This window comes from Leptopilina boulardi, unplaced genomic scaffold, assembly GCF_019393585.1.
Source record: "Leptopilina boulardi isolate dan_hultmark-lab unplaced genomic scaffold, ZJU_Lbou_2.1 LbouV2_351, whole genome shotgun sequence".
In the NCBI taxonomy this organism is placed as follows: Eukaryota; Metazoa; Arthropoda; class Insecta; order Hymenoptera; family Figitidae; genus Leptopilina; species Leptopilina boulardi.
Window position 1 is genome coordinate 2843377 of NW_026137920.1, and position 27374 is coordinate 2870750.

Here is a 27374-nt window from a genome sequence, read left to right on the forward strand (position 1 = left end):
GTTTAAAACATTTTTTATATAATTAAAAAATTTTTTTTTACCTTAAGAAAATAATAATTCTTATGGAGAAAATTTACAGGCTATAAAAAAAGGATTTCAAGTTTTATTTATAAAAATATTAATCTAATAAAATTTAGATTTTTTGGAAAAATTTTAGATACAAAAAATGTTTTTACTGTAAACGGATAAGTTTTTTAATTTCAATATTATTATATAATATTGATAAATCAAATATTTATAAATGAATTTTTGAGTTAGATGTAACTTTCAATATTTAAACAAATAACATTTTTTTAGCTTGAAAAAAATTTTCAAAAATCTTAATTTTTTAATTAAATAATATTGAATATATTCTCAAATATTGAATTAAATAATTGAAAACGGAGTTACTCAAAATATTAAATTAACTATGTATAGTTCAAAATATTTTCAATTATATAATTTAAAAAAATCTTCAATTATTTAATCTAAAAATTAAAATTATTTTCAAATATAACTAAATTTCGAAATACTTTTTTATTATTAATTTATGATTAAATCATATTTTGGCGATGAAACGATTTTTGCAAATTCATTCCATTTTAAAAATAGAAAAATGCAACACGAATTTAAAAAAGACGATTATTTGCATTTTACATTTTATAAGCATAACTTTCTTGATTTTTAACACTGAATATTTAAAGTTTAAACAATATTTTTCATTTAATCAAATAAAATTCCAATTTAAAGTCTGGTTTTTAGAAAAGAAAATTTTATTAATTTCCCAGAAATGGAAACTAACATTTTTTTTATTTTGTTTTTTTTTAAATTGCCAATGATTGATAAATATTTGAATTACTTGTAAAGTAATAATAGATATTTTGTATAAATAATTTGTTAAAAAAAATTTTTGTCTTTTTTCGTTTTTTTTTTATTTTCTAAAATAAAATGCAAATTAGTTTTTTTTTCTATAAGTAAAGTAAAATACTAGTGGCCAAAAAACTTTGTATTTCAAAAAAGAAAAAATTAATTTTTATTAACAAATTAATCGGAGGGTTTTTCGGGTCGCTGATCACGAATTCGATGTCAGTTTTTCAAAATACAAAATGGCGGATCTAATTTGTAATATCTTTAATATAAATCTCGAAATTTATAAATTTTTTTTTCTAATTTGAGATTTATATTAAAGTTACTAAAAATTTTCCGCCATATTATACAAAATGTAAATAAATTTCGAAACATTTAAGAAAAATACCCATTTATTAAAAAGAAATTTTCGACGTTCGGAACATTTTAATGTAATGTAGTGAATAAATAATAAATATTTATCACAAATTCGTGATAAATATTATTATATTCTCGCATATTTATATATATATATATAATATAACTTTCTTAGAATTAAACAACACCTTTAAACAGAACAATATACATTTTTTTTGCTACGCAACACTTTTTTCTTTTTTTTATATAACAGTATTTTTTTAAAACAATTTTCTTCATCCCTTATTACAATATACACAATACATAATTTAATTGAACGAATGTATACATTTTACATTATTAAACTAGAAATGAAAATTATATTTACATAAATACTTTTGTCATGTATATGGCAATTTATTTTACATATTTATATATATAATTTGCGTTTATTTGACATAATCAAAATAATAAAAAAAAAATATACATTTTTTGATCTTCGTCAATTCGCCCCTTTTTTGTGACGAAATAAAAATTCTCGAAATAAATAATATTAATTATATGCGTATAATATAAATAATAATTTTAATAGACAAATAATTCTGGAAAATGCATTTCATACGCAGGTGGTTGCGATGGTTTGGAATCAGATGGTGTTGTTCCTTGTGTTGCGTTATTTTTCGGCTCAATTGTTAAAGCATTAAATATTTCGGAAAGTTTGTTCTGCAAGGCATCGTGCTAAATAATGAAATTAAATTGATTTTGTTAATTTAAATTTTTCGAAAATTATAATCTATTTAAAAAAAAAAATGAAAAATTTACCTTTGGTTGTGTTTTATTGACTAGATCTTCAAATGGTGCGTTTTGAAATAATTGCGAAATTTGTACTCGTTTTTCTTCCTCAACAATTTGATTATTGTTATTTTCTGTTAATATTCGTTTCATATTTTCAAATGTTAATTCCTCCCCTGGTAATTTCTGAAATATCAAAAAAAAAAAATTTTTTAATTCATGTTAAATTTTACCTATCTAATTCTTCTTATTATTATTATTTTCTATCCCAATCAAAGTAAGCTTCTTCGGAAAACATAAATATTTCCCACATTAGAACTGTTGGAATTTTTGTGATGTCAAATTAAAAATTATCGAATTTTTATTTAACAAAATTGTATAAAATTTTTATGTTAAATTATTTTCAAGGTTTTATTGTCAAATTTAAGGAATTTCAAAGTTTTTCAAGGATCAAAAAAATTCAATGACTTTTCAAAGATTTTAAAGTCCGTTAGACATCCTGAATTTTAAGTCAAGGAAGAAATAAGGAATTTATTTCGGAAATTTTTAAGAAAAAATAATTTTTAAAATTACATATAAATAAATAATGAATTGTTTTCGTTACCTTTTGGACACCAGGAGAAGAGCCTCCGCTGTCGACTTCGTTTGTGCCGCTATTGATGTCGGACAATGAATTTCTCCCCGCTGTATCGACCCAGGAATGTCTATGTTGCATGGAACTTCCACTATATCCGGAACCCTGATGAAGTTTTCCGGTTTCAAGACCCAAACCTTTGAGACATTCGCTCACAACTGTTTGATCGACAAGCAAAGCTGGTGGAATTCGTGATGGTAAATTGTTATCATACTGAGAATGTAAATCCGGCAGTAAATGCATCGCCTCTTTCATTCTTTCTTCGACAACCTGTTTTTTTTAATATTAAAATCATAAATATTAAATTCTTGGATACAAATTTCACTTTCTGATAAACGGGGAAAAAATTTAATTGAAACAATTGATTAATACTATTGAAAATTATTAATTTGGGAAAGAATTAAAGACAATATTAAAAATAATATCAGTATTTTTTGGAAGATTTACATATTTAAGATTTTTAGAAATAATTGAATTTCAAGAGATTTTAAATTGAAATTTTTGTAAAATTAAATTGCTGAAGATATTTTTCTTACGAATTAATAATTGAATATTAAAAACAATTTTAATTAAATAGGTATTTAAAAAATTATATTTTAACTAATTGAATTATTAAATATTATTATTAAACTAGCAAAATTAAACGCGAGCAAACGCGCCAAATTGAGTATTTAATTATTTGTTATAAAGAAATTAAAGATTAATATTATTAATAATAATTTAATTTATTAGAATATTATTACATATTAAATGATAATAATGAAAATGATATGTTTACAGGCTTCGGATTATACTTTTTCCGACTTTTTTCAAAAATACGACTTTTATCGACTTATTTTAATAAAATGCGACATTTTTTCTACATTTGAAAAAAAATGTAAATAAAATACATTTTTTTAGTATAAAATGTAGATTCAATTCAATTATTTAACAAATTTTGAACTAAAATGATTCTTCACTAAATTAATTATTTTTAATAATTTTAATGAAATACATAACAAATTCAATTATATCAAAATTATTTTTCAATTAAAATTTTTACGAAATTTAACAATTGTTTATAATTTAAAAAAAAATATCACAATAAAGTTGAATTATTTTTTAAAAATTTCAATTCAAAATAAACTAAAATTCAATTATTACCCGAAATTTTAATTCAAAATCAATTAAAATTCAATAATTATCAAAAATTTTCAATTTAAAATTTAATTATTTACAAAGTTTTCAATTTAAAATGAAATAAAATTCAATTATTTTCTAAAATTTCGATTTAAAATTAATTATCCAAATTTTCAATCAAAAATGAACTTAAATTAAATTATTATCAAAAATTCCAATTAAAATTCAATTATTTCCCAAAATTTTCAATTCAAAATAATCTAAAATTCAATTATTTTCCAAATTTAAAATCAAATAAAATTTAATTATTCTCAAAAATTTGAATTCAAAATTAATTAAATTTTCAATAATTTAAATTTAAAAGCATCTAAAATTTAATTATTTCTAAAATTTTCCATCGAAAATTTTCTTTTTGAAATTTAATAATTTCAATTATAACTCTAAGGAAATTCAATTATTTTTAACTATTTTAATAATTGCATTATGATGTTTTTTACTTGTCTCTCCAAAAATAGAAATTTAAATTCACAGTAAAATACAACATACTCTCACTAAACAATTCATTTTTTTCTGCACATATATATGTCTGTATATATATATATATATATATAAAACACACTTTACATAATATACCATATTATTATATAATTTACCACCACCCCCCCCCCCCAAACATTACCTACACTTATAAACCACTATCTTAAAAATTCTTTAACGTTCCTTAAATTTAAATCTCCTAACACCGACATAAACAATTCAACACACATTCACAAGTAATTCCTTAAAAATAAAAAAAAAAAAAAAAAAAAAAAAAAAAATTCTATTTTACGATCCTTCATAAACATAAAGGCACCAATGATATTTGACTCTTTAGTGTCAATCACTACGGGATATCGCTACGTCTAAACAAGCCATTTAAAAATCCCTTTAAACACATGTTTTATTTTTTTCTCTCTCTCTTTTGCACATGGCTTCAAAAATGCAATACAATATCATAAAGTTTTTTTTCTATATCACAACAAGTATACAAAACCTCCCAAAAACTCAGTATCCTCGGAAAAGTCGAGGCGAAAGCATTTAAAGAATTTTGTCTTTTCGTCGAAATTATTATTAATTGATACTTCTCTCAAAAATAAATAAATAAAATAAAATGTGTAAAATATTTAAAATATATGTGTTGTGCAGTGTTACAACTAATTGGAATACATTCATACTATGCTCCAATAGTACCACTTCTATCTACATTAAACTTTCTTCAAACATGTGATTGTAAGTTGCAAATTGTTGGCAAGGAATTTCTTCTTTGGATATAATTTTCTATTATAAATTCAATTTAAATTTTTTATATAAATCTATTATTTATGAATTCGACGTTATTTTTATTTTATAGTTTATACTAAGTTCATATTTTGTAACAACTAAATTAAAATATGGACAATATCTAAATTTTGAACATTACTCTACAGTTACATTTGTACTTATCATTACAGATACTATAATAAATATTCACTGACGAAGGCACACATCAGTTGCCGAAACGTATGAAATAAAGGAAAAGTTTTGTTCTTTTTTTCATAGAACCCTCATGCCAAAGAACTTAGAAATACATTATTTTAATAATATTCTTTGAAATTTCAACTATCTGAAACCATTTTTCAATTAAAAATGATTTTCAAATTATTGTATTTTGTCCACATTTTCTAATAAATTTTTAGTGAAATCATCTAAAATTTTAATTAAAAATCACTTAAAGTTTCAATTAATTTCAAAAATCTCAATTTTAAATCTTTGAAAATTCAATTAAATTTAAAAAATATTTTCCCAAAAATTGTTTGATAAATTATTTTTAGTTGTGTAAAATTTAATAATTGTTTGAAAATTAACAATATCTTTTGAAATTTAATTATTTCTAAAAATTTCAACTTTAACCCTTCGAAAAGAATTATTATAAAAAAAAATAATTTTTATTTAAAAATCTGTAAAATATTTTTGTTAAAATAAAAAACAAATCCACTTTTTTTGGAATATAAATCGACTAAAACGACTTTTTGTGTCTCTAAGTTGATTCGAGGCCTGTGTTTTTATAATTAATATTTAATAGGTATTCGTTGGCCCCTGGTACCTTAAAAATTAATTTTTAAAAATAAATTTTTTTCAAATTACTATCTTGTACGAAATTTCCTGTCGCATCTTTTTTCTCATCATAAATTTTTTGTATTTGTATACAATTTTTGAATCAATATACAACTTTAAAAAAAATTTCGTTGGTAAACGTTGTGTACTTCGGCTTCGTGAATTGAATTTTCGAATTTGGAATTTTAAAGAAACTTATTCCGAAATTTGGAAACACAATTATACAACTTTGGCCAAAATTGAGAAAAAGAATTGTCAAAATTTGACACGTCATAAGATTACTATTCAAAAAAACACATAAAATCAGAAAAGGCCAACTTCAAGTTAGGACAGAAGGACAGACCAAGCATTTTATTATTATTAAATTAAATTATGAAAAATAATTTACTTAATTATAGAATTTTAAATAGAAATTTTTAAAATAATTGAATTTCTGAAGACCTACATTACAGATTTTTAAAATTAATCAAACAGAAGATTATGATTTGAAAATTTTTTATATTCGAATTGCTGAACTTTTTTTTACAAGAATTTTAGACAATAATTGAATTTTAAAGAATTTGTAATTGAAAAATGTTTTAAATAATTTCATTTTTGAAAAATTTAATTAAAATTATTGAAAACAATTAATTTTGCAGACTTTTTAAATTCAAATTTTCAAAATAATTGAATTTTGGAAGAGCTTCAGCTTCTACTAGAAAAAAAATCATAAGTATTTTATTTTTAATTTAATAAATTAATTAATTTCAAATTTTATTTTCTAATATAAGTAGAGAAAATTGATTTTTTAAATTTTATTTAATAAGTATATTATTTCTATTAACCATTGTTATTATATTTAAAAAATAAAAATAATTAGATAGGAATTTATCAAAACATTTCATTTAGATAATATTTCAAAATTGAACTGAGACAAATTTTCAAGAATTTAAAAAATTTTTAATTAAAAAAATCGATTCACTGAAAATCATTTGAGAATAGTTGATGACGTGTTTTTAAAAAATCTAGTTTTTACATTATATTTCAAATTCGATGAGCACATTTTTGAGAACGTTAATATTCAAAATTTGAAAATTTTGTAAAATAAGTAGGAAAAGTTGTTTTTTATCAAAATAAGTCGAAAAAAGGTGCATTTTAAAAAACGTCTGAATAGTCGTACAATCCGAAGCCTGTACTTTCATTCGGGAGGAAAATATTATTTATTTAAATAATAATTTGTAACTTACTTTTGACGCATAGTCCATGAGTGATGAAATATTACAAACGTAGGCAATTAAAACAAGAAGAGAAATGACAATTGCGTGAAGATTGAATTTCAATGTAATTGTAATTTGTCCACTTGTTAGTGCAAGATCTTGAAGACTGAGGACAAGTCTCAAAAGTTCGAGTATTGTTTCCTCTGAGGCTAATTCCACGGCCAATAATGCCATTGTCGTGTAAATTGATTCAACATTTTCCACTGAATTATTTGTCATTTCAAGTGACTCGTAAAGTGCCATATAAATTTCAGGACCATGTTTCCTGATGAATATCACATCGGGACGTGAACATTTCTCTATCATTAGATCCAATTCGACGATGTTAATTCTATAATTTTTTTTTTCGATTAGATGATTATTGAAATTATTTATATTAATCTAAATAAAAAGGTGCATAAATATTCCATAAAATTCATTAGTTATTGAAATCTTATTTGGTATTATTTTCATTACTTAAAATTCGCTGTTAAATAAAAATTCGGTTAAATTAGAATTTTTAAAAAATAAACTGGTTGGGTAGAGAGTAAATTCAGTAAATAAAAATTCGTTTAAAAATAAATTCTAACAAATGCTAATTCGAAAAATGATAATTCGTATAAAAAAAGTAATTATTTTTAATCGTAAATTTTTTTAAAATTATAAAAAATAAAAATTATAAAATTTCAACTTACGTGGGTTTTGTAAATTTGGCACTATTGCGATGTCGATCGATGAGAGTATGGAAAATTTGTTGAACAAGAAGACGCATTTCAGCGTCGGCAGCCAATGACATTCTGAGTAGTGGTTGCAAAAAACTTGGCGGAAATGTTGTATTAAGATGTATTGTCTGATATTTGGTGCCTACTTTTAATAATGATTTCAAAAGAATACTTTGTAAAAGAACATCGCCCTTGCCAAGGGAATTAATACGATCAGATTGACTGTACGAGACTTTACTCATGATGAACATCATTATTTCAATTTTCTGATAATCTGGCAAATGATTTGCAAATTCACCAAGTGCATTTATCAATGCCTCTTGATATTGTTGTTCGTCACTTGATGAAACTTGATTTCGTGTCACACTCACACGTAAATGTGAGAGTAGAGAACTAATTATTTCCAATACTGATGGTCCAACACTTTCACCAGCGGCAATTGAAATAATTTTCGATAATGTATCAGCAATGCTTGTTCGTATTTTTGGAGTTGATTGTGAATGATCGTCGAGATGTGTCATTAGGGCCTCCACAACGGTGTACGAATATTGCGACTGGGCAAAAAAAAAAAAAAAACAATTCCAAGATAAGATTAAAGATAACAATAACAAAGTACAACAAAATTTTACTTTTTTTTTATTTTTGAGATCGCTTAGAGTGATTCCTATATAGGTTTTTTTTTTTGACACTAAACACGAATCCGTAAACAGAATTTCTTCATCAGTCTTGGATAGAATTTTCTTTCAGATGAATTTTCATTTGTTCGAATTGTTATTTGAAATAATTTTCATATAACCAATTTTTCATACTACACAATTTTTACTTAACCGAAAAATCATTTAACAGAATTTCTAATTGATAGATTTTTCATTCGTCCGAATTTTGCAAATGGCCGAACAAAAAATCGACAGAAAGATTCGGCGTGATTTTTAAAATGAACCAATAAAAAATTATCTATAAAATTGTGATTGGTTAATTTTAAAAATCACGCTAAAATCTTTCTGTCGATTGTTTGTTCGGTCATTTGCAATTTCGGGCAAATGAAAATTCTATCAATTAGAAATTCTGTTAAATGATTTTTCGGTTAAGTAAAAATTCTGTAATTATAGAAAATTCTGCAAAATACTAATTCGAACAAATAAAAATTTGGCTCAAAAGTAATTATGACAAATGAAATTCCATAAAATGCAAATTCTAACTAATGATTTTTAGAACATATTTTTGCGTCCTAAAAACAGCGTTTTTTCAATTTTCAAGGCCAAATTTCTTGGAATCTCATGTTGATATGATGGAAAAATTATGTTTACGGATTATTTATATTCAACGTCGAAAAATTTATAAAAATCATCATAAGTGATCTGATAAATAAAAATGGTGTTGTAAAAAAAAAAATAAAAAAATTTAATTTTTATCGAAAAATGTAAAATTTTCCTTATTAGGAATAATTTAATAATAAACGAACAAAGATAGAAAATAGAGAAAAAATATACCTGAATGGAGAACATTATAATTCGGAAAGTGTGAACCGCAAAAAAATTTGGTACCCACAATTGATGATGATCCAAATGTCTGAAAATATCAAAAACCGTTAGATCAAGTATTTATGGTATTTTGGTAAATTTTCATAAAATTGATAATTTAGATTCCTTTAGCGATTAAAATTAGAAATTTGAAGTATTTTTTAAAAATTCTAAATATTTTTCAAAATATTGCAAACTTAAATTTTTTCAAATTTTTTTTTTAATTTATTATAATTTTTGTAATTTTTAACCAATCGAGATAAATATTTTTTTTAAATTACATGTATCTAGATATTCTTTCATGAAAAAATAATTTTAAAAAATTGTAAAATTTTAATTGTTTAAAAAAAAACAATTTTAATTGTTCAAATAAATCGAAAAGTATATCTTCGATTTTTTTTTAAAGATTTGTTACTTTTATATAGAACAATAATTCAACAAAATATTAAGCCAATCTAATAACTTTAAATTTAGTTTTACTTTTTCTTTAGATAATACTTTATATGAACTTAAAACAAAATTACCTGAGAACGGGTTTAATGACACAGCGAATGTGTCCAAATGAAGCGCGACCAACCAATTCTCTCATGCAAGTCTCTGCAAATTGAGGTGGATCAGATCTTTCTTCTGTTGGACTCTCTGGTGTACCGTCCAGTTTATCAAAATATCTAAAAAGATACATTAATTTTTTTGTAATTTTTTTTGCGCAAATCGATTTTATACACACTTACTTTATTTTTAATTGTTTATAAGTAAAACTTAAGAATTTTATTAACAATTTTAAATTAAACTGAATTAGCTCTAGATATAAAATAAATTTTTTTTCAAGAATCTTTTATTTACACGAATTATAAAAAATTACGATTTTTAAATTTCAACCAATTAGAAATTATCAAGAAAGTTATGATTGGTCAAGTTTTTAAATTCCCATAGAAATTTTTCGGTCTTTTGTTTATTCGGACAATTATTAATTTTCGTTAAATGAAAATTCATCACTTTTTTAGAATTCTATAAAATAACAATTTGTATAAATGAAAATTCAGACAAACTAAAATTAGGTGAAATAAAAAATTCAATTTTAGAGTTTTTATTTGAAACTTTTTTAAAGAATTGAATTTTCAAAGATTTACAATTCAAATTTTTCAAATTAATTGAACTTCAAGTGATTTTTATTTGAAATTTTTGGTGATGAAGAATTTATTTGTAATTAGAAACAAAAATTAAATTTCAAAAGTTTTTAATTGAAAAATGCTTTTAAATAATTGAATTTAAAATCATTAAATTTTGGTTAAGTTACAGTTGAAATTTTTAGAAATAATTAAATTTTAAAAGGTTTTAAATTGAAATTTTTGAAAATAATACGAAACTGAAGTACGCAAAGTTTATGATAAACGATTTTTAAAGAAATAATTTTTTAAAATTGAAAATTCTATAACTTTTTGCCTAAAAAATATTTCTTGTAGTTTTTATTAATCAACATATTATAAAAAAAAAAAAATTTTAGGCAAAAAATTATAGAATTTTCAATTTTAAAAAATGATTTCTTTAAAAATCGTTTATCATAAACGTTGTGTACTTCAGCTTTGTAAAATAATTGAATTCAAGTGATTTTGAATTGAAATTTTTTGATGATTTCTGTTGTTGAAGAATTTATTAAAATTAAAGACAAAAATTGAACTTTCAAATTTTTTAATTGAAAAATGCTTTCAGATAATTGAATTTTCGAAGAATATTTTAAAAATCATTAAAAATAATTTAATTTCAGAAGAGTTATATGTATAGTTGCAATTGTTAAATTTCGAAAAGTTTTAGATGAAAATATTTTAAAATAATTAAATTTTAAAATGTTTAAATTAAAATTTTTAAAAATAATTGAATTTTAAAGTGATTTTGAATTAAAATTTTTGGTTATTCTTATTTGCTGAGTTTTTTTTTAATTTTAAAAAATTATTGAAATTCGTAAAATTTTTAATTCAAAAATAGTTTAAGATAATTGAATTTGTGAAGAGTTTCATTAAAATTATTGAAAATAATTAATTTAGAAAAGAATTTTAGTTAAAAATTTGTTAAATAAGTAAAATAAATAAGATCTGAAGAAGATTTGCTTTGTATACCAAAAAAGACGTATTGTGTTTAAAATTTTTGTAAAAAATATAAAAGAAGTCAAAAAATTCGTATCTTATTACAGGCCACGGATCGACTTTAAGGCACAAGAAAAGTCGTTTTAGTCGATTTATATTCCAAAAAAAGTCGAAAAATTCGAATTTTTTTTATTTTAACAACATTTAATTGATTAATAAATATTTTACTTTAAATAACTAATGTTATTAGATATTAAATTCATTTTATTAATTCTGTAATGAAAATAATTCTATAAAAAAATATTATCAAGAAAATTTATTTTGAATATTTCAGAATCGAACTAATTGTAAGATAAATTTTCAAAATTTTATTTAAATTGGGCAAAGTTTTAAGTTTTTACTTTTGATGGTGAAAAAAATTTTCGACAATACTTAATCAAGTTTTACAGATTTTTAAATAAAAAATTTTTGTTAAATAATAATAATTTTGGAAGAGTTAAAGTTGAAATTTTTAGAAATAATTGAATTTCAAAAGATTTTGTTAATTTTCAAACAATAATTAAAGTTTACAGAACTTAAAATAATTTATCAAATAATTTTAGATAACATTTTTTAAAATGTAATTGAATTTTCAAAGATTTACAATTTTGATTATTGAAATTAATTGAATTTCAAGAGATTTTTAATTTAAAATTTTTGATGATTTCACTAATAAAATTTATTAGAAATTGCAGACAAAAATACATTCATTTTAAAACCTTTTTTAAGTGAAAAATGATTTCAAATAGTTGAATTTTTGAAGAATATTATAAAAATCATTAAAAATAATTGAATTTCAGAAGAGTTATAATTGAAATTATTAAATTAAAAAAAAAAATTTAGAATGAAAATTTTAGAAATAAATAAATTTTCTAAAAAAATTTGGAAAATAATTGAATTTTAAAATATTGTGTTAAATTTCAGCCAATAATTATAATATGAGAAATTTCTAATTATTTCTATTGATGTAGAATTTATTAGAAATCACATACAAAAATTAAATTCCAAAAGTTTTTAATTGAAAAATGCTTTCAGATAATTTAATTTTTCAAGAATATTATAAAAATCATTGAAAATAATTGAAATTTTTGCACATAATTCAATTTCAAGTGATTTTCAATTAAAAATGTTTGGTAATTTTATTTGCTAATGTTTTTAAAATTATAATCAATTATTAAATTTTTATAAAAATTTTAATTGAAAAATGATAATTGAATTTGTGAAGAATTTTAATTAAAAATTTGTAAAATAATTGAAATAAAGAAGATCTCCATTGTGTACTAAAAAATACGTATTTTGTTTACAAATTTTGTAAAATAATTTTTTAAAAAAACTCGAAAAACTCGTATAATCCGAGGCTTGAATGTAGTTTTTTTTTTTTAAAAACTTACCTTGAGTTTTGCATGTTATAGAGTAATGATGGAACAATTTTATCCATATGAACGGGTTCCCAAATATTCTCAACAAGATCATCGGATAGTGTTTTTCTCACAACACCCTGCAAGCCCTGAATTCCCGCAAGTCGTATCTGTTTACGTATTGTGGTATCGTCATGATTGGAGTGGCACATCGCAGAGAATTTTGATACAAAGAAATCGTAACGTGTGTGATAAGACGGCGTGTCGTCTTCGATGTTGGCAAATTTAACAAACTGGAAATTGAAAGAAATTTGTTCAACTGAATTAAAAGCGTAAGTAATATTTCTCGTTGGATGAAAAACGCACATTAAATAGCGAAAACATACCAATAAAGCAATGAATCAGTTTTTTTTTGTTAATGAAGTTTCTATCAAATATTATTGTTAATATATATATATATATCTAGATATGATAAAAGAATTTCTAAAGGAAAAATGCAATCATACAATATATTTAGATACAAAAAAAAAACTCACTGATTGTGTAGCTAAAATTTGTAATTGTGGATCCGTTGATTCCAATAGTTTTTGAACCATTTTTAAAAAACTCTCGACAAATAAATTTAATGTTTGTGCATGACACGCCACCAATAGTTGATCCATTGCCTCCATTGCAATAATGACGAATCCATTTCGTCGTCTGGAAAAACGTCGTTTACTTCAATTAGGCAAAGTGTTTTGTACTTATTGCTTTTGGTTAAATTGGATTTGATTTTTTTTTATTTCTTAAGGGGTTATGTTTAGTTGCATTTTTTAAGGAAAAAAAAAAAACAAAATGATATTTGACATTTTTTTTCATTTTAATAATTTTTTTATTTACAAGAAAAAAGAAGCATTTTAAATAAAAATACATAAATTTAAGTGACTTAAAAGAATGAGAGAATAAAAAAAAAGTTTTAAATATTTTAAAGGAATTAAAAATTTTTTATTTATTTGTAGTATAAAAATTTGTGTCAAAAATTGTTTAATAGTTTAATTATAAATAAAAAAAAAACATTAATTGCAGCTCTTTGAAATAAAAATTATTTTCAAAAATCTAAATTAAAATTTTTTTTCAACTAGTTTTTCACATCTATTTTCAAATATTTTCAAAAATTTTTAATATTGAAAATCTTCTAAAATTTAATTATTGACAAAAAATTTAACTACTGAATTATTTAAAATTTAGATATTTAAAAAAAAATTTAACTAAAATTTCTTCGACAAATTACCTAATTATTTTTAATTATTTTAATGAAACTCTTGACAAATTCAATTATCTTAAACTATTTTTTAATTAAACATTCTTTAATATTTAAAGAACAAAATTTTTTTTTCCTCTCAATAAATAATGTAATATGTATTTTATAGTAAAAATAAATTTTCAAAAATCTCTATTCTGCAAAATGCAGGTCAAACGGAGACAATTTTTCAAAATTTCAATTAAATAGGAAAATTTTCTATAAAAAATTATTTAAGTTACATTTTAATAATTTTTTAAAGTCTGATTTAAGCAATTTATTCGAATTTTAAAATTTTAACATAGTTTTTTGTATTAATGGTCACAACAATTTAGGATAATAATTAAATTTAGATTTTGAAATTAATTTTTTTTTAAAGTAATTGAGTTGTAGATTTTTAATTTTGAAATAAATTTTCTGCAAATTTAAATAGCTCTAGGTTTTTTTTCAGGGTTTCTACAAATTGCTCTTCGTGAAATTCCATGATTTTTCCATGATTTCCAGGTGATAAATGATAAAACTTCCATGGTACTTTAATTTAAAATTTACTATAAATATAAATTATGACGAATTAAAATACTGAAAATAGGTCATTTTCAACGAACGTGTAAATTTGAATCTTAGATCATGGAATTGAAAAAATTCCATGAGATTACCATGATTCCATGATCAAAAATGAATTTCCATGACATTTACATGATTTCCATGTTTTCCATGATTTGTAGAAACCCTGTTTTTTTTTTTAATTTCGGACAACAATTTAATTTTAGAGTTATTATTTCGTACTCTTTTATATAATTGAATTTCCAAAGAAATATTAAAATTATTGAAAATTATTGTATTTCATAAAAATTTTTAAAATTACATTTTACAGAATTAAAAATAATTTATGAAGTAATTTTAGATAACATTTTTTAAAAGTAATTGAATTTTTAAAGATTTAGAATTCAGATTTTTGAAATTAATTCAACTTCAAGTGATTTTTAATTGAAATTTTTGGTGATGAAGAATATATTAGAAATTACAAAAAAAAAATGAATTTCAAAAGTTTTTAATTGAAAACTGCTTTCAGATAATTGAATTATCGAAGAACATTATAAAAATCATTAAAAATAATTGAATTTCGTCAGGGCTATAGTTGAAATTATTAAATTTCAGAAAGTTTTAGATGGAATATTTTAGAAATAATTAAATTTTAGAAGCTTTTAAATAGAAATTTTTAAAAATAATTGAAATTTAAAGTGATTTTGAATTGACATTTTTGGTAATTTTATTTATTAAATTTTTTGAAAAAAATTTTAAAAATTATTGAATTTCTTAAAATTTTTTAATTAAATAATAGTTTAAGATTATTGAAATTATCTCTTCACAAATTCAATTATCTTAAACTATTTTTTAATTAAAAACTTTAAGAAATTCAATAATTTTTAAAATTAAAAAAAAAACTCAACAAAAATAAAATTACCAAAAATGTAAATTCAAAATCATTTTAAAATTCAATTATTTTTAAAATTTTCAATTAAAATTCAATTAAATAAAATTAAAATTATTGAAAGTAATTAATTTAGAGAAGAATTTTAGTTAAAAATTTGTTAAATAAGAGAAATAAATAAGATCTGAAGGAGATCTGCTTTGTATGACAAAAAGGACGAATGGTGTTTAAAATTTTTGTAAAAAATATAAAAGTCGAAAAATTTTTTTTTACTGGAACAGTTTTTTCGAAATCTTTATGAAAAATAAGAAAATACGTATTTTTTATGTTTTGATTTGATAAAAATTATGAAAGTTATGATTTTTCAAAATTTAACGTCGTCAGAAGCAGAATACTTTTAAAAACTATTTTCAAAATAAAAAAATTTTCATCATTTTCTCTTTTTTACTAGCAGATAAAAACTATTTACTATTTACCAAAGTATTAAGCCAATCAAAATATTTATTACAATGAAAAAAAAATTTTTTTTTCCCTACTATCTTTTGAATTTGTGAGACTTCGTTTATTAATTTAAATTTTAAATTAATGGAAATTTCTTCTAATTTTTAGTCGTTTTTCACTAAAAATAGTATAAAAAAAATATATTACTATAGATGAAATAGTAAATATTTTACTAAAAGTTAGTGGAAATTTCTGCTAATTTGAATTAGTGAACGAATTCTCACAAATTCAAAATTAGAAAGTCGGACAACTAAATATAACCCCTTAAATTGTTTAAATTTGTTGTTTTTCTTAAATTACCTATAAATATCCCTTGATGCTCGTTGAAATAAATATTCGCCTATTCGATCCAATTTTTCAGGACTACTGAGCGAATAAAATGTCAACTTTTCCATATTATTTTTGACCAAGCCATCCTAAAAAAAAGATTATTAATATTTTACGAATAAAAATTTACAACTTCATTTTCTTCACCTTGACATATATAATTATTTTAAGAGTTCAAAAATAGTCGCGAACATCTTTTAAATAATTACATGTAATTTAAATTTCCCGCCTTAATAATATGTTATCTTTTATCTTTAAATCACAAAGACAAAAAGAATTTCTTCCTGAATCTATTATTATTAAATAACTTATGGCCATAACCTTCATTTATAAATGATATAACATTGCATCCATTGTATATATTACAAAGGTATATATATGCAAATGAACTTCCATGAAATTTCGTTACAAATATTGGAAATTAGGTTAAGGTCACCAATTACGTCATCGCCAATAAAATGAGCCAAAATATTATAAATAAAAATTCGTACAAAAATTTCTGCAAATCTCGTAAAAATTAAAAAAAAAAAAATCAAAAAGATAAAATGTAACGATATTTTTGAATCCGTTATAAAATTTATTTTTGTAAAAATAAAAAAAATCAATTTTCAACTTCAAATTTTCGGTCCTGACAAAAATGTATTTATATTTAATTTATTTATATTTAACGTTAAAACTAATGAAAAATAAGTTAAAAATAGTAATTAAACTATATAACAGTTATTTAAAAATAGTAATTTATTTCAAAAATAGTAACATTTATAGTTAGAAATACAGTAATTTTATTTTTATAAATAGTAATTAATTGAAAAATAGTTATTATAGCTAAAAAAATTGTAAATTAAAAATCAATTTTAAAAATTGTAATTAATTTAAAAAATAGTAGTTAACTTATACAAAAAGGAGATAAAAAATTAAAAACAAAAAATTTGCAAAAAAAAAAAAACGTACCTGAGGATTTACAGGAAAAATATTATCAACGAGCCTTTTGTATCTTGGACGAAGTGCTGAACAACACCAACAGCAACCTGAGGCACAAAAAAAAGATAATATAAAAACACGAAAATCATGTTAATTTTGCCAAAACTATTCAATTATTATACCTAACATGTTTTAATGATTTTATTATTAATCCAGACAACAAAATTTTGACACTTGCGATTTTCTCTACTGCTTCGATCCAATTCAAGTTAACACGTCACAAACGTCATTTGAAAAGTGCGGGAATTACGAATTTTAATATTATAATGAACATACACAATTTTCTACATTTTTTTAAAACAATTTTTATTAAATTCTTTTTGTTGAATTATTTATTAATTTGCGTTATTTGTAATTTATTTAATTGGATTATTTAGGAGTTTTGTAAATTAAAATTATTTTTTATTTATCGACACAGCATTTTATTAAGAATGAAATGCGATTTTTCTTCGTTGGTGACGCTAATGTTTGTCTGGACGCTACTGCCATCTGAGAAGAATTTTAAGGGTACTAAAATTTATTTGGCGCTCAATATATGAAACCGAGTGAAACAAAAGGACAATAATTTATCATCAAGTAGGTTTATTTTTCTTTCTTTAATAATTATATAATAATAAAATGCTTGGTCTGTCCTTCTGTCCTAACTTGAAGTTGGCCTTTTCTGATTTTATGTGTTTTTTTGAATAGTAATCTTATGACGTGTCAAATTTTGACAATTCTTTTTCTCATTTTTGCCAAAGTTGTATAATTGTGTTTCCAAATTTCGGAGTAAGTTCCTTTAAAATTCCAAATTCGAAAATTCAATTCACGAAGCTAAAGTACACAACGTTTACCAACGAAATTTTTTTAAAGTTGTATATTGATTCAAAAATTGTATACAAATTTATGATGAGAAAAAAGATGCGCCAGGAAATTTCGTACAAGATAGTAATATGAAAAAAATTAATTTTTAAGGTACCAGGGGCCAACGAATACCTATTAAATATTAATTATAAAAACACAGGCCTCGAATCAACTTGAAGACACAAAAAAGTCGTTTTAGTCGATTTATATTCCAAAAAAAAGTGGATTTGATTTTTATTTTAACAAAAATATTTCACAGATTTTTAAATAAAATTTTTTTTTTTAATAATAATTCTTTTCGAAGGGTTAAACTTGAAATTTTTAGAAATAATTAAATTTCAAAAGATATTGTTAATTTTCAAACAATTATTAAATTTTACAGAACTAAAAATAATTCATCAAACAATTTTTGGGAAAATATTTTTTAAATTTAATTGAATTTTCAAAGATTTAAAATTGAGATTTTTGAAATTAATTGAAACTTTAAGTGTTTTGTAATTAAAATTTTAGATGATTTCACTAAAAATTTATTAGAAAATGCGGACAAAATACGATAATTTGAAAATCATTTTTAATTGAAAAATGGTTTCAGATAGTTGAAATTTCAAAGAATATTATTAAAATAGTTAAAAATAATTGAATTCCCTTAGAGTTATAAATGAAATTATTAAATTTCAAAAAAAAAAAATTTTTCGATGAAAAATTTTAGAAATAATTAAATTTTAGATGCTTTTAAATTCAAATTATTGAAAATTCAATTAATTTTGAATTCAAATTTTTGAGAATAATTAAATTTTATTTGATTTTAAATTTGGAAAATAATTGAATTTCAGTTCATTTTGAATTGAAAATTTTGGGAAATAATTGAATTTTAATTGAAATTTTTGATAATAATTTAATTTAAGTTCATTTTTTATTGAAAATTTGGATAATTAATTTTGAATAGAAATTTTAGAAAATAATCGAATTTTATTTCATTTTAAATTGAAAACTTGGTAAATAATTAAATTTTAAATTGAAAATTTTAGATAATTATTGGATTTTTAATTGATTTTGAATTAAAATTTCTTGTAATAATTGAATTTTAGTTTATTTTGAATTGAAATTTTTAAAAAATAACTCAATTTTATTGTGATATTTTTTTTTAAATTATAAACAATTGTTAAATTTCATAAAAATTTTAATTGAAAAATAATTTTGATATAATTGAATTTGTGATGTACACTGCGACCTGAGTTTAGCGAAATCTTGGAAACGGCAACAATAGGATGGTAATTAAGCGGTAAGCGTAAGATGCTCCGACTCGAGCAGGAGCGTAGAAGTAAGACAACGCGGTTCCTTCTATAGTTGAAAATGAGTACCAAGCGGAGACGTTTGTCTGGGAGGTACAAGGTTTTTTAATCTTTAATTTTAAATAAAAAATTTGTTAAATTATAAAAGCTTATTTATATACATGTATACAAATTTTATTTTTGTTTTCACTCCCAGCAAATTTATAAATTTACTTTATGAAAATCTTAATTTTAATATTTGCTCTCAATGTTATATTTGATGAAATTTATATTATTTAATTTTAAATAAATTTAAAATTTATAAGGCAAATGGTGAGTTTTTTCCCTTTCTTGTCTGATGTCAGTACAATTATTTGAATTTTTATTAAAAGTAATTTTAAGTATTACTTATTACTGTTTATAATTATAATAAAATCTAAAAATTAAAATATAATTAGAATAATTATTGCAATAAAAATATTATGTATTATAAGATGAAGAAACAAAAAATGTCGCATTTTATTAAAATAAGTCGATAAAAGTCGTATTTTTGAAAAAAGTCGGAAAAAGTTTATAATCCGAGGCCTGTAAACATATAATTTTCATTATTATCATTTAATATGTAATAATATTCTAATAAATTAAATTATTATTGATAATATTAATTTTTAATTTCTTTATAACAAACAATTAAATACTCAATAATCTATTATTGACAATATTGTTTGATAGTTTAAAAAAATATATTTTTGGCAATTTTTTTCTTTTAATAAAAATTTTACTTTTAAAAATTTGAATTATTTGCATTTTGAATAGGGTCAGTTGGGGTAAATGGGGACAAAATCCCTATTTTTCACAAATTACGTAAGTTTCTTCCTTTAAAAGGTAATATTTGCGGGTTTATATTTTTTTAAGTTGCTATTTACATTCTCAGAATTAATTTTATGCCAACAGAAAAAAATTTAGATAAGCTTTAAACGCTTGAAACTGATTGTTCCCATTTACCCCAAGATTTAGAAAATTTTCTAAAATTTGAGGTAAATGCGGACAGCATAGTTTCTAAGAAAGGTTTAAGAAAAAAGTTTCCTTAAGTATTTATTACTGTATTAAGGGATGAAAAAACTTGAAAAAATTTGTAGTACATATATAATAGTTGAAACAATTGAAATTTTTTTATTTTGCTTCCTCGTGGAGGAAGCTTTGTAGTCCTTTCGTTATATTTATAAAAATTTTCAAAGTGGCGGAAACAAATTTTTTTTCTATATAGAAACATGTTATATGAGATGCTGATCAATTGTCTGGATGTATATATGTGTATGTGTATGTGTATGTGTATATGTATGTGTATGTGTATGTGTGGACCCCTTTTTTGTTTAGACGATAACTTTAACAGGTTTTAATGGGTTTAGATAAAATTTGGTAGACTCATTTAACATAATATTAATATCTCAAATCTGACCAAAGGATTTTAAAAAATACCCAAAAAAAAAAATTATCGTCTTTCTAAAAAAATTATTTTAATCGAAAAATTTTTAAATAGAAAAATTTAAGGTTATATATACCGTAAAATAGGGTAAAGTCGGCGTTTGCGGGTAAAGTCGGCCGGCGCTTTAAACACTTAAATATTGTATTTCATTTATTAATTTACATTAATTCTAACTACATTTTTAATAAAACTCGGATTTCTTCTGGAAAAAAGTAATAGTTAAACTTTAAAATGATTTAAAGCGCCGGCCGACTTTACCCCCAAACGCCGACTTTACCCCATTTTACGGTAATACAATCGTATTCCTTAAGTTAAGACAAATCGATTGGTATATATAAAGTATAGTTTCAATTTAAATTTAAAGAATTAATGAAAGTTAAAAAATCAAAAATTCACATTTTGTCAATAAAATTTTGTGATTTTTTAAATTCAAGTTTAAATATAAAATAATTGTGTTCCTTGTATTGAAACAAACCAATATAATTGTAAATAATTATAAATTATATATTATTTTTCATTAATTTTTAGAAATTTCAACTAGAATGTGAATTTTTGATTTTTTAACTTCCATTAATTTTTTAAATTTAACTCAAATGTATACTCAAATGTATACTCAAATGAATACTCAATTGTCAAGATAAAAGCTTGGCAATACTCAAAACCTCTTGTAAGTGGTCTGAGGTTAAAATATTGATGTTGAACTTAATTTTAAAACTGTAAATTAAGCTCCAACAACTCTTGTCCCCATTTACCCCAACTGACCCTACAAATTTTCTGATGCAGAATAAGAAAAGATGTAACTTTATTTTTAATAACTTAAAATGTTAAAAATTTAATTACGTCTATACTTTACTGTTTTTTTTGTTAAAAAATAAATAAAAAATAAAAAAATAAATTTTATAAAAATATATGAAAATAAAATTGTGAATTTATCAATTTGATTTAATTTGGGAAATTTTCTTTTTCTTCAATACCCTCAAAATGGATAGAATTTAAAAAAATTTATTCACTTAAAATTTTTAATTCCAAAAATATTTGAAAATTATGAATTCCGTTGTAAAGAACACATTAATGATTTTTTTAATCCCAAATAATTTCTATTGAAATGGGTGACGTTGAAAAATTTCTATTCCAATAGTGGAATTGGTTTATTTTTTTATTTCTTGAATTTTTTTCAATGCAAAAAACTCTGCTTTTCTACATTATCGACATATGTTAATCAAAGTTTAATCCTGTTTATGGAATTCATTATTTCGATTGTTTTCAATCACAGTATGATATATTTCTGGAATTGAATTAAAAGGAATAGAAAATTCACATATTTCTGTCTTATACGTGGAAGTAAAGAAAGGAGGGAATTCTCCGAATTAAATGGAATTAATATTTTTAATATTCTATTCAATTCCAGTTTTTTACCGTGCCTTTAATGAAAAAATTTTTTTTTGAATTTTATTTTTTTGTAAAGTATTTATTATTATAAAAAATATAAGAGTATTACCTGCCAGAAAAATGGGAATCAAAATTTTGTAATTTTAAATCTCCAACGGGACGCATGATTATGTTATAAAAATCATTAGTTAGAATTTTCATTTTATGGAATTTCATTTGTCATAAAATTATTTTTAAGCCAAATTTATATTTGTTCGAATTATAGTATTTTGCAGAATTTTGATCGAAACGATTTTCTATATTACAGAATTTTTATATAACCGAAAATTCACTTCACAGAATTTTTATTTACTCGAATTTTTATTTTGCATAATAGGCATTTTAAAGAATTTTTATTAATTAAAATTTCATTGCATAAAATTTTCTTTCAGATGAATTTTAATTTGCTTTAATTTTTAGTTCTGATGACTACAGATATTTTTCTTTAATTTTGAATAGTTTTTATAAGATGGTTTTTGTAACATCTTTGATAGTACCGAGTAGCATAATGATGGTACCGGATAACATCTACTTTTTACCATCTTAAGATCATAAGTTCTTACCATCTATTTCTCTCCGTGTATCCTCATTAGTAATTAATAAGCAGAAACTTAATCTTTGTTCTCTCGAAAGAGTGTTCCACTTTTTTTGCCAAAAAGTTTGTTAAAAAAAGTTTTTCAGGATCTTAATAAAATTTGGTATTCTAGGATTTTTGGGGTCGCTGATTACCAATTTGAAGTCAGTTTTTCAAAATTCATAATGGCGGATCCAATATGGCGGACGAAAATTAAAAATTCATTGGATTCGCTCGAAAATCGTTACTCGGGGGTTTTCAGGGTTGCTGATTACGAATTGGAAGTCAGTTGCCATTTTGAATTTTAAAAATCTGACTTCAGATTCGTATTCAGCAACCCCGAAAACCCCCGAGTGTCAAGATTCAAGCAAATTTGATCATTTTTAAAAATAAGTTTTAGGAAAGTCCGACATATTGAATACGCCATTTTGAATTTAAAAAATTTGACTTTTATTTTTGTATTTACATTCAATCACTCCAAAATACTTTCTGTAGCAAGTTTTGCAAAAATCCGTTATGATTTGATAAAGTTATTGAAGGTTTTAATTGTGTAATGCATTTTAATTTTTAACCTGTTTGATTTTTGTATTTATATATGATGCATTATTACATAATAGGTTTATTATCGTATTTTTTTGAGTTTTTATATAAGTTTAACAATTGCAATACTTTAAATTTATTTTCCCTAAGATTTTTCTGAAATACAGTGCCGTTCGTATTTACCCCGGTATTTTAGGAAAGTTGCAAAGTATCGAGGTAAATACGAACGCTAAGTTTCCTGCGATTGTAATTTATCAAAAATTTTTGCTACCCCATAAAATTGTTCTATGGAAGTAAAGTAACAACTTTATGCACCAGAATACCGGAAGTATTGTCTTTTAAAAGAAAAAACTTATGTTATTGTTGAAACTTACTAAAAGAGTTCGGATTTACCCCGGCTAACCCTAAATGTTATTTGTTTCAAATATAAAAATTATTGGTTCAAATACAATTTATTTAATTCAAATAAAAGTTATTTTATTTAATTAAATAATTATTTGATAATAGTCAAGTGATCGAGTATTTGAAGAAGTTTTTATAAAATTAAGAAAATATGAAGATGGACTAATTTTTTCGATTTTGCATAAAATATGTAATTTTCTTTCTCCATTTTGGAAAAATGCGGAAATAATTATATTTTTTAAAAATTTGATTTTAAATTTAATTGAAATAATTTTTTAATATTATGTACATGTATATATAAAAAAAATCTGAAAATTTTCATTAACAAATTTGACTAAAATAATGTATATGTTATTTTTAAAAATTTATCTTTGTCATGCAGCGTGTAATTATAGTTTGTATTTATTCATTTGAATGCATCTAACCCACACTTTGTTATATATATATAGCTATGTGAAATATCAAGTCTTCGAAAATCAATATGTTCAGCTACTCAATATTTCCATTTAGCGAATCATATATCTGAAATACTCGCATATAGGCCACCAAACAAATGTTTCAATAATGAAAAAATATTCTAATATAGATCAAAATATATACTTCTAAGTATATTTTTATCAATATTACATTTTATAATTATCTAAGTTTCATATTTTTTTATCTAAAGATAAAAAAATACATTTAAAAAACCATTTAAGTCGAAACTTTTTTTAATATTCTTGTAAATGAATTAAAGAACAAAATGAATAAGTGAAAAAAAGAAAATTTATTTTACATATAATATATTTCTCAACTTTAGTTATTCTTATTATATAATTTAAATTTTTTAAGCTCAATTATTATTGTAAATGAATAAATAAAATATTACCTGATATAATCGTTATTATGATAACATTATTATTATTATTATTATTATTTATATATATTTTCCGTATATTTTCAATAAATAAACAATAAATTATTATTATTATATTATGTAATATTTTTTATATTTTATTATTATCGAGAATATATAATTCGTGATATATGAAAACAATAAAATCATTTATTTTTAAAAAACAAAAATCAACATTTTGTAAATATTTTTTTTTTTTATTAATGTGTATCGAGGGTCAACTTTTGATCAATGAGGGTAAACATTCATTTTTCAAAGGAAAAAAATCGTTGAGAACTGAAGATGTGAGAGTGAATGAAGATATATGTTATTATTATATACGTATATAGAAACTCATTTTACAGAATTGTGTGAGTTGTTTTTTCAATAAAATCGCGTCGTTTATGTTCTCCCCTATTATATTATAGTCAAAAGCATACCCAACACAAAAGATAGATATTTTTATATAAAACAACTTTAATTAAATTAAAATCTCTGCCTTTTTCTTAGAAAATTTCTTATTTCATTAAAAAAAAAAATTATTACTATGTATTAAATTTAAAAAAAAAAATCAAAAATTTTATGTAAAATATTTAAGAAATTAAATAGAGTCATTTGCAATTTCTGTAGCTTTAATTTGATGTTGTCTGCGGAATATTCTCTCTTCTTCAGTACAATTTTGAGTATTAGATTGCGTGACTCAATACCGCGTAACTACCATAAAGGGCTCAACGCTTCTTCGCTAAAACTCACTCTCTAAATCTGAATTAGTAAAAATGTTTACTAATTTAAATTAGTGACTCACTTTTTGCTTTAGAATTAGTTAAATTTTACTAATTGTTAGTAAAAGTTACTAATAATTAGTAAAATTTTACTAATTTAGAAGCAAAAAGTGAGTCACTAATTTAAATTAGTGAACATTTTTACTAATTCAGATTTAGAGAGCACATATCTCGTGTCAAAATTAATCGAATCAGTCTGAAATTATCAGAAAATACTTCGCGAAATGGTCTACTTTCCGAAAATGAAGAAAGCCCAAAATTACCTAGATTACTATTTATCAATTTTTGAAAACTTACTCCCTCAATTCGAAGCGTTACACACCGAAAAAAAACAAATTCTAAATTTAAGAATATCTTCTTTGAGCTTATTTAAGAATATTTTCTATACATTTTATTCGGGTGCAGTTCCGAATAGCACATACCTCTGATTTCGATAAAACTTGGTATCCCTACGTAATTTGGTGCGCTGATTACGAAAATCATAGTGAAAATTGGCGGAAATTTAATTATCATGGTAAAAACCATAAAAAACACCATAAAATCATGGTTTTTTTCGATTATCTCGTAAAAAACAAAAAACTTCGAAAAAAGTTTTAGACGAAAGTTGTAGATCTCTAAAAAACACACATTTCATGTTTTATGCATTTTTTACCAAAAGTCATTATTTTTCGAGAAAAACGCAAAATAGTAAACACGGCCTTCGGCCGCGTAAGGTACTGCTCGCTTCTCTTTTTAAGAAATCTTGGCGAGAGGGGGTGGATGTGTCCGAAAGTAATTTGCAGAAATTATCATATTCACCATTACTCAGGATCCAACGAATTCCGCAAAATACTTTCGGCCATATCCACCCCCTCTCGCCAAGGTTTTTTTAAAAAGAAAAGCGAGCAGTACCTTACGCGGCCGAAGGCCGTGTTTACTATTTTGCGTTTACCGCTGCTGTAGACTCCACCCCACAATTTCTGCAAATTACTTTCGGACACATCCACCCCCTCTCGCCAAGATTTCTTAAAAAGAGAAGCGAGCAGTACCTTACGCGGCCGAAGGCCGTGTTTACTATTTTGCGTTTTTCTCGAAAAATAATGACTTTTGGTAAAAAATGCATAAAACATGAAATGTGTGTTTTTTAGAGATCTACAACTTTCGTCTAAAACTTTTTTCGAAGTTTTTTGTTTTTTACGAGATAATCGAAAAAAACCATGATTTTATGGTGTTTTTTATGGTTTTTACCATGATAATTAAATTTCCGCCAATTTTCACTATGATTTTGGTAATCAGCGCACCAAATTACGTAGGGATACTAAGTTTTATTGAAATCGGAGGTATGTGCTATTCGGAACTATATCCTTTTATTCTTAAAATTAGAATATACTTAAAAAAAAATAATTCTTAAAATAACAAGTAGTTATTAATTTAGAATTCTTTCTGGTTTTAAAAGTATTTTATTCTAATTTTAAGAATAAAATTCATAGAAATTATTCATAAGGCGCTAAAAAGATATTCTTAAATTTAAAATTACGTTTTTTCGATGAATATAGTTAAATCTATTCATATTTACTTACATCCAGGGTCAGTGCACTTTTTGACAACAGTTTCAAAAACTTCCTTTGCATCAGTCTCAAAGCAACACCTGATGAGAGCCATAATATCACCCACGTGACTATATAATAATAAACCAACACACTAAAAATGTTAAAGTTCATATAGAGATGAATTTCTTTTCTCCCACTTCACCATTTATTTACTTATGGTTTTTGCGCGGGAAAAAATGGTTCAACTTTTAAGCGAGACAACCGACGACCCACCTCCTCGATGAGACGGTGGTTATGGCATCGAAGCGCC

The 27374-nt window shown here is 22.6% G+C and overlaps 1 protein-coding gene across 2 annotated transcripts; it reads right to left on the minus strand.

Annotated features, from left to right (window-relative positions):
* Positions 1-1220: 1220 nt before the first annotated feature.
* Positions 1221-27370, minus strand: LOC127286164 (protein EFR3 homolog cmp44E). 2 transcript variants are annotated; one of them, XM_051312509.1, is made up of 12 exons: positions 27095-27370; positions 17306-17382; positions 16328-16443; positions 13352-13514; positions 12849-13108; positions 9862-10005; positions 9308-9386; positions 7791-8371; positions 7087-7447; positions 2579-2878; positions 2005-2160; positions 1221-1920 (listed from the first exon to the last, which is right to left on the minus strand). In XM_051312509.1, the coding sequence occupies exons 1-12, from the start codon at positions 27174-27176 to the stop codon at positions 1768-1770; spliced, it is 2472 nt and encodes an 823-aa protein (XP_051168466.1). In that variant the 5' UTR covers positions 27177-27370; the 3' UTR covers positions 1221-1767. The 2 variants fall into 2 exon arrangements, with proteins under 2 accessions (XP_051168466.1, XP_051168467.1); XM_051312510.1 differs by lacking the exon at positions 27095-27370 and adding an exon at positions 17458-17581.
* Between the last annotated feature and the right edge of the window lie 4 nt (positions 27371-27374).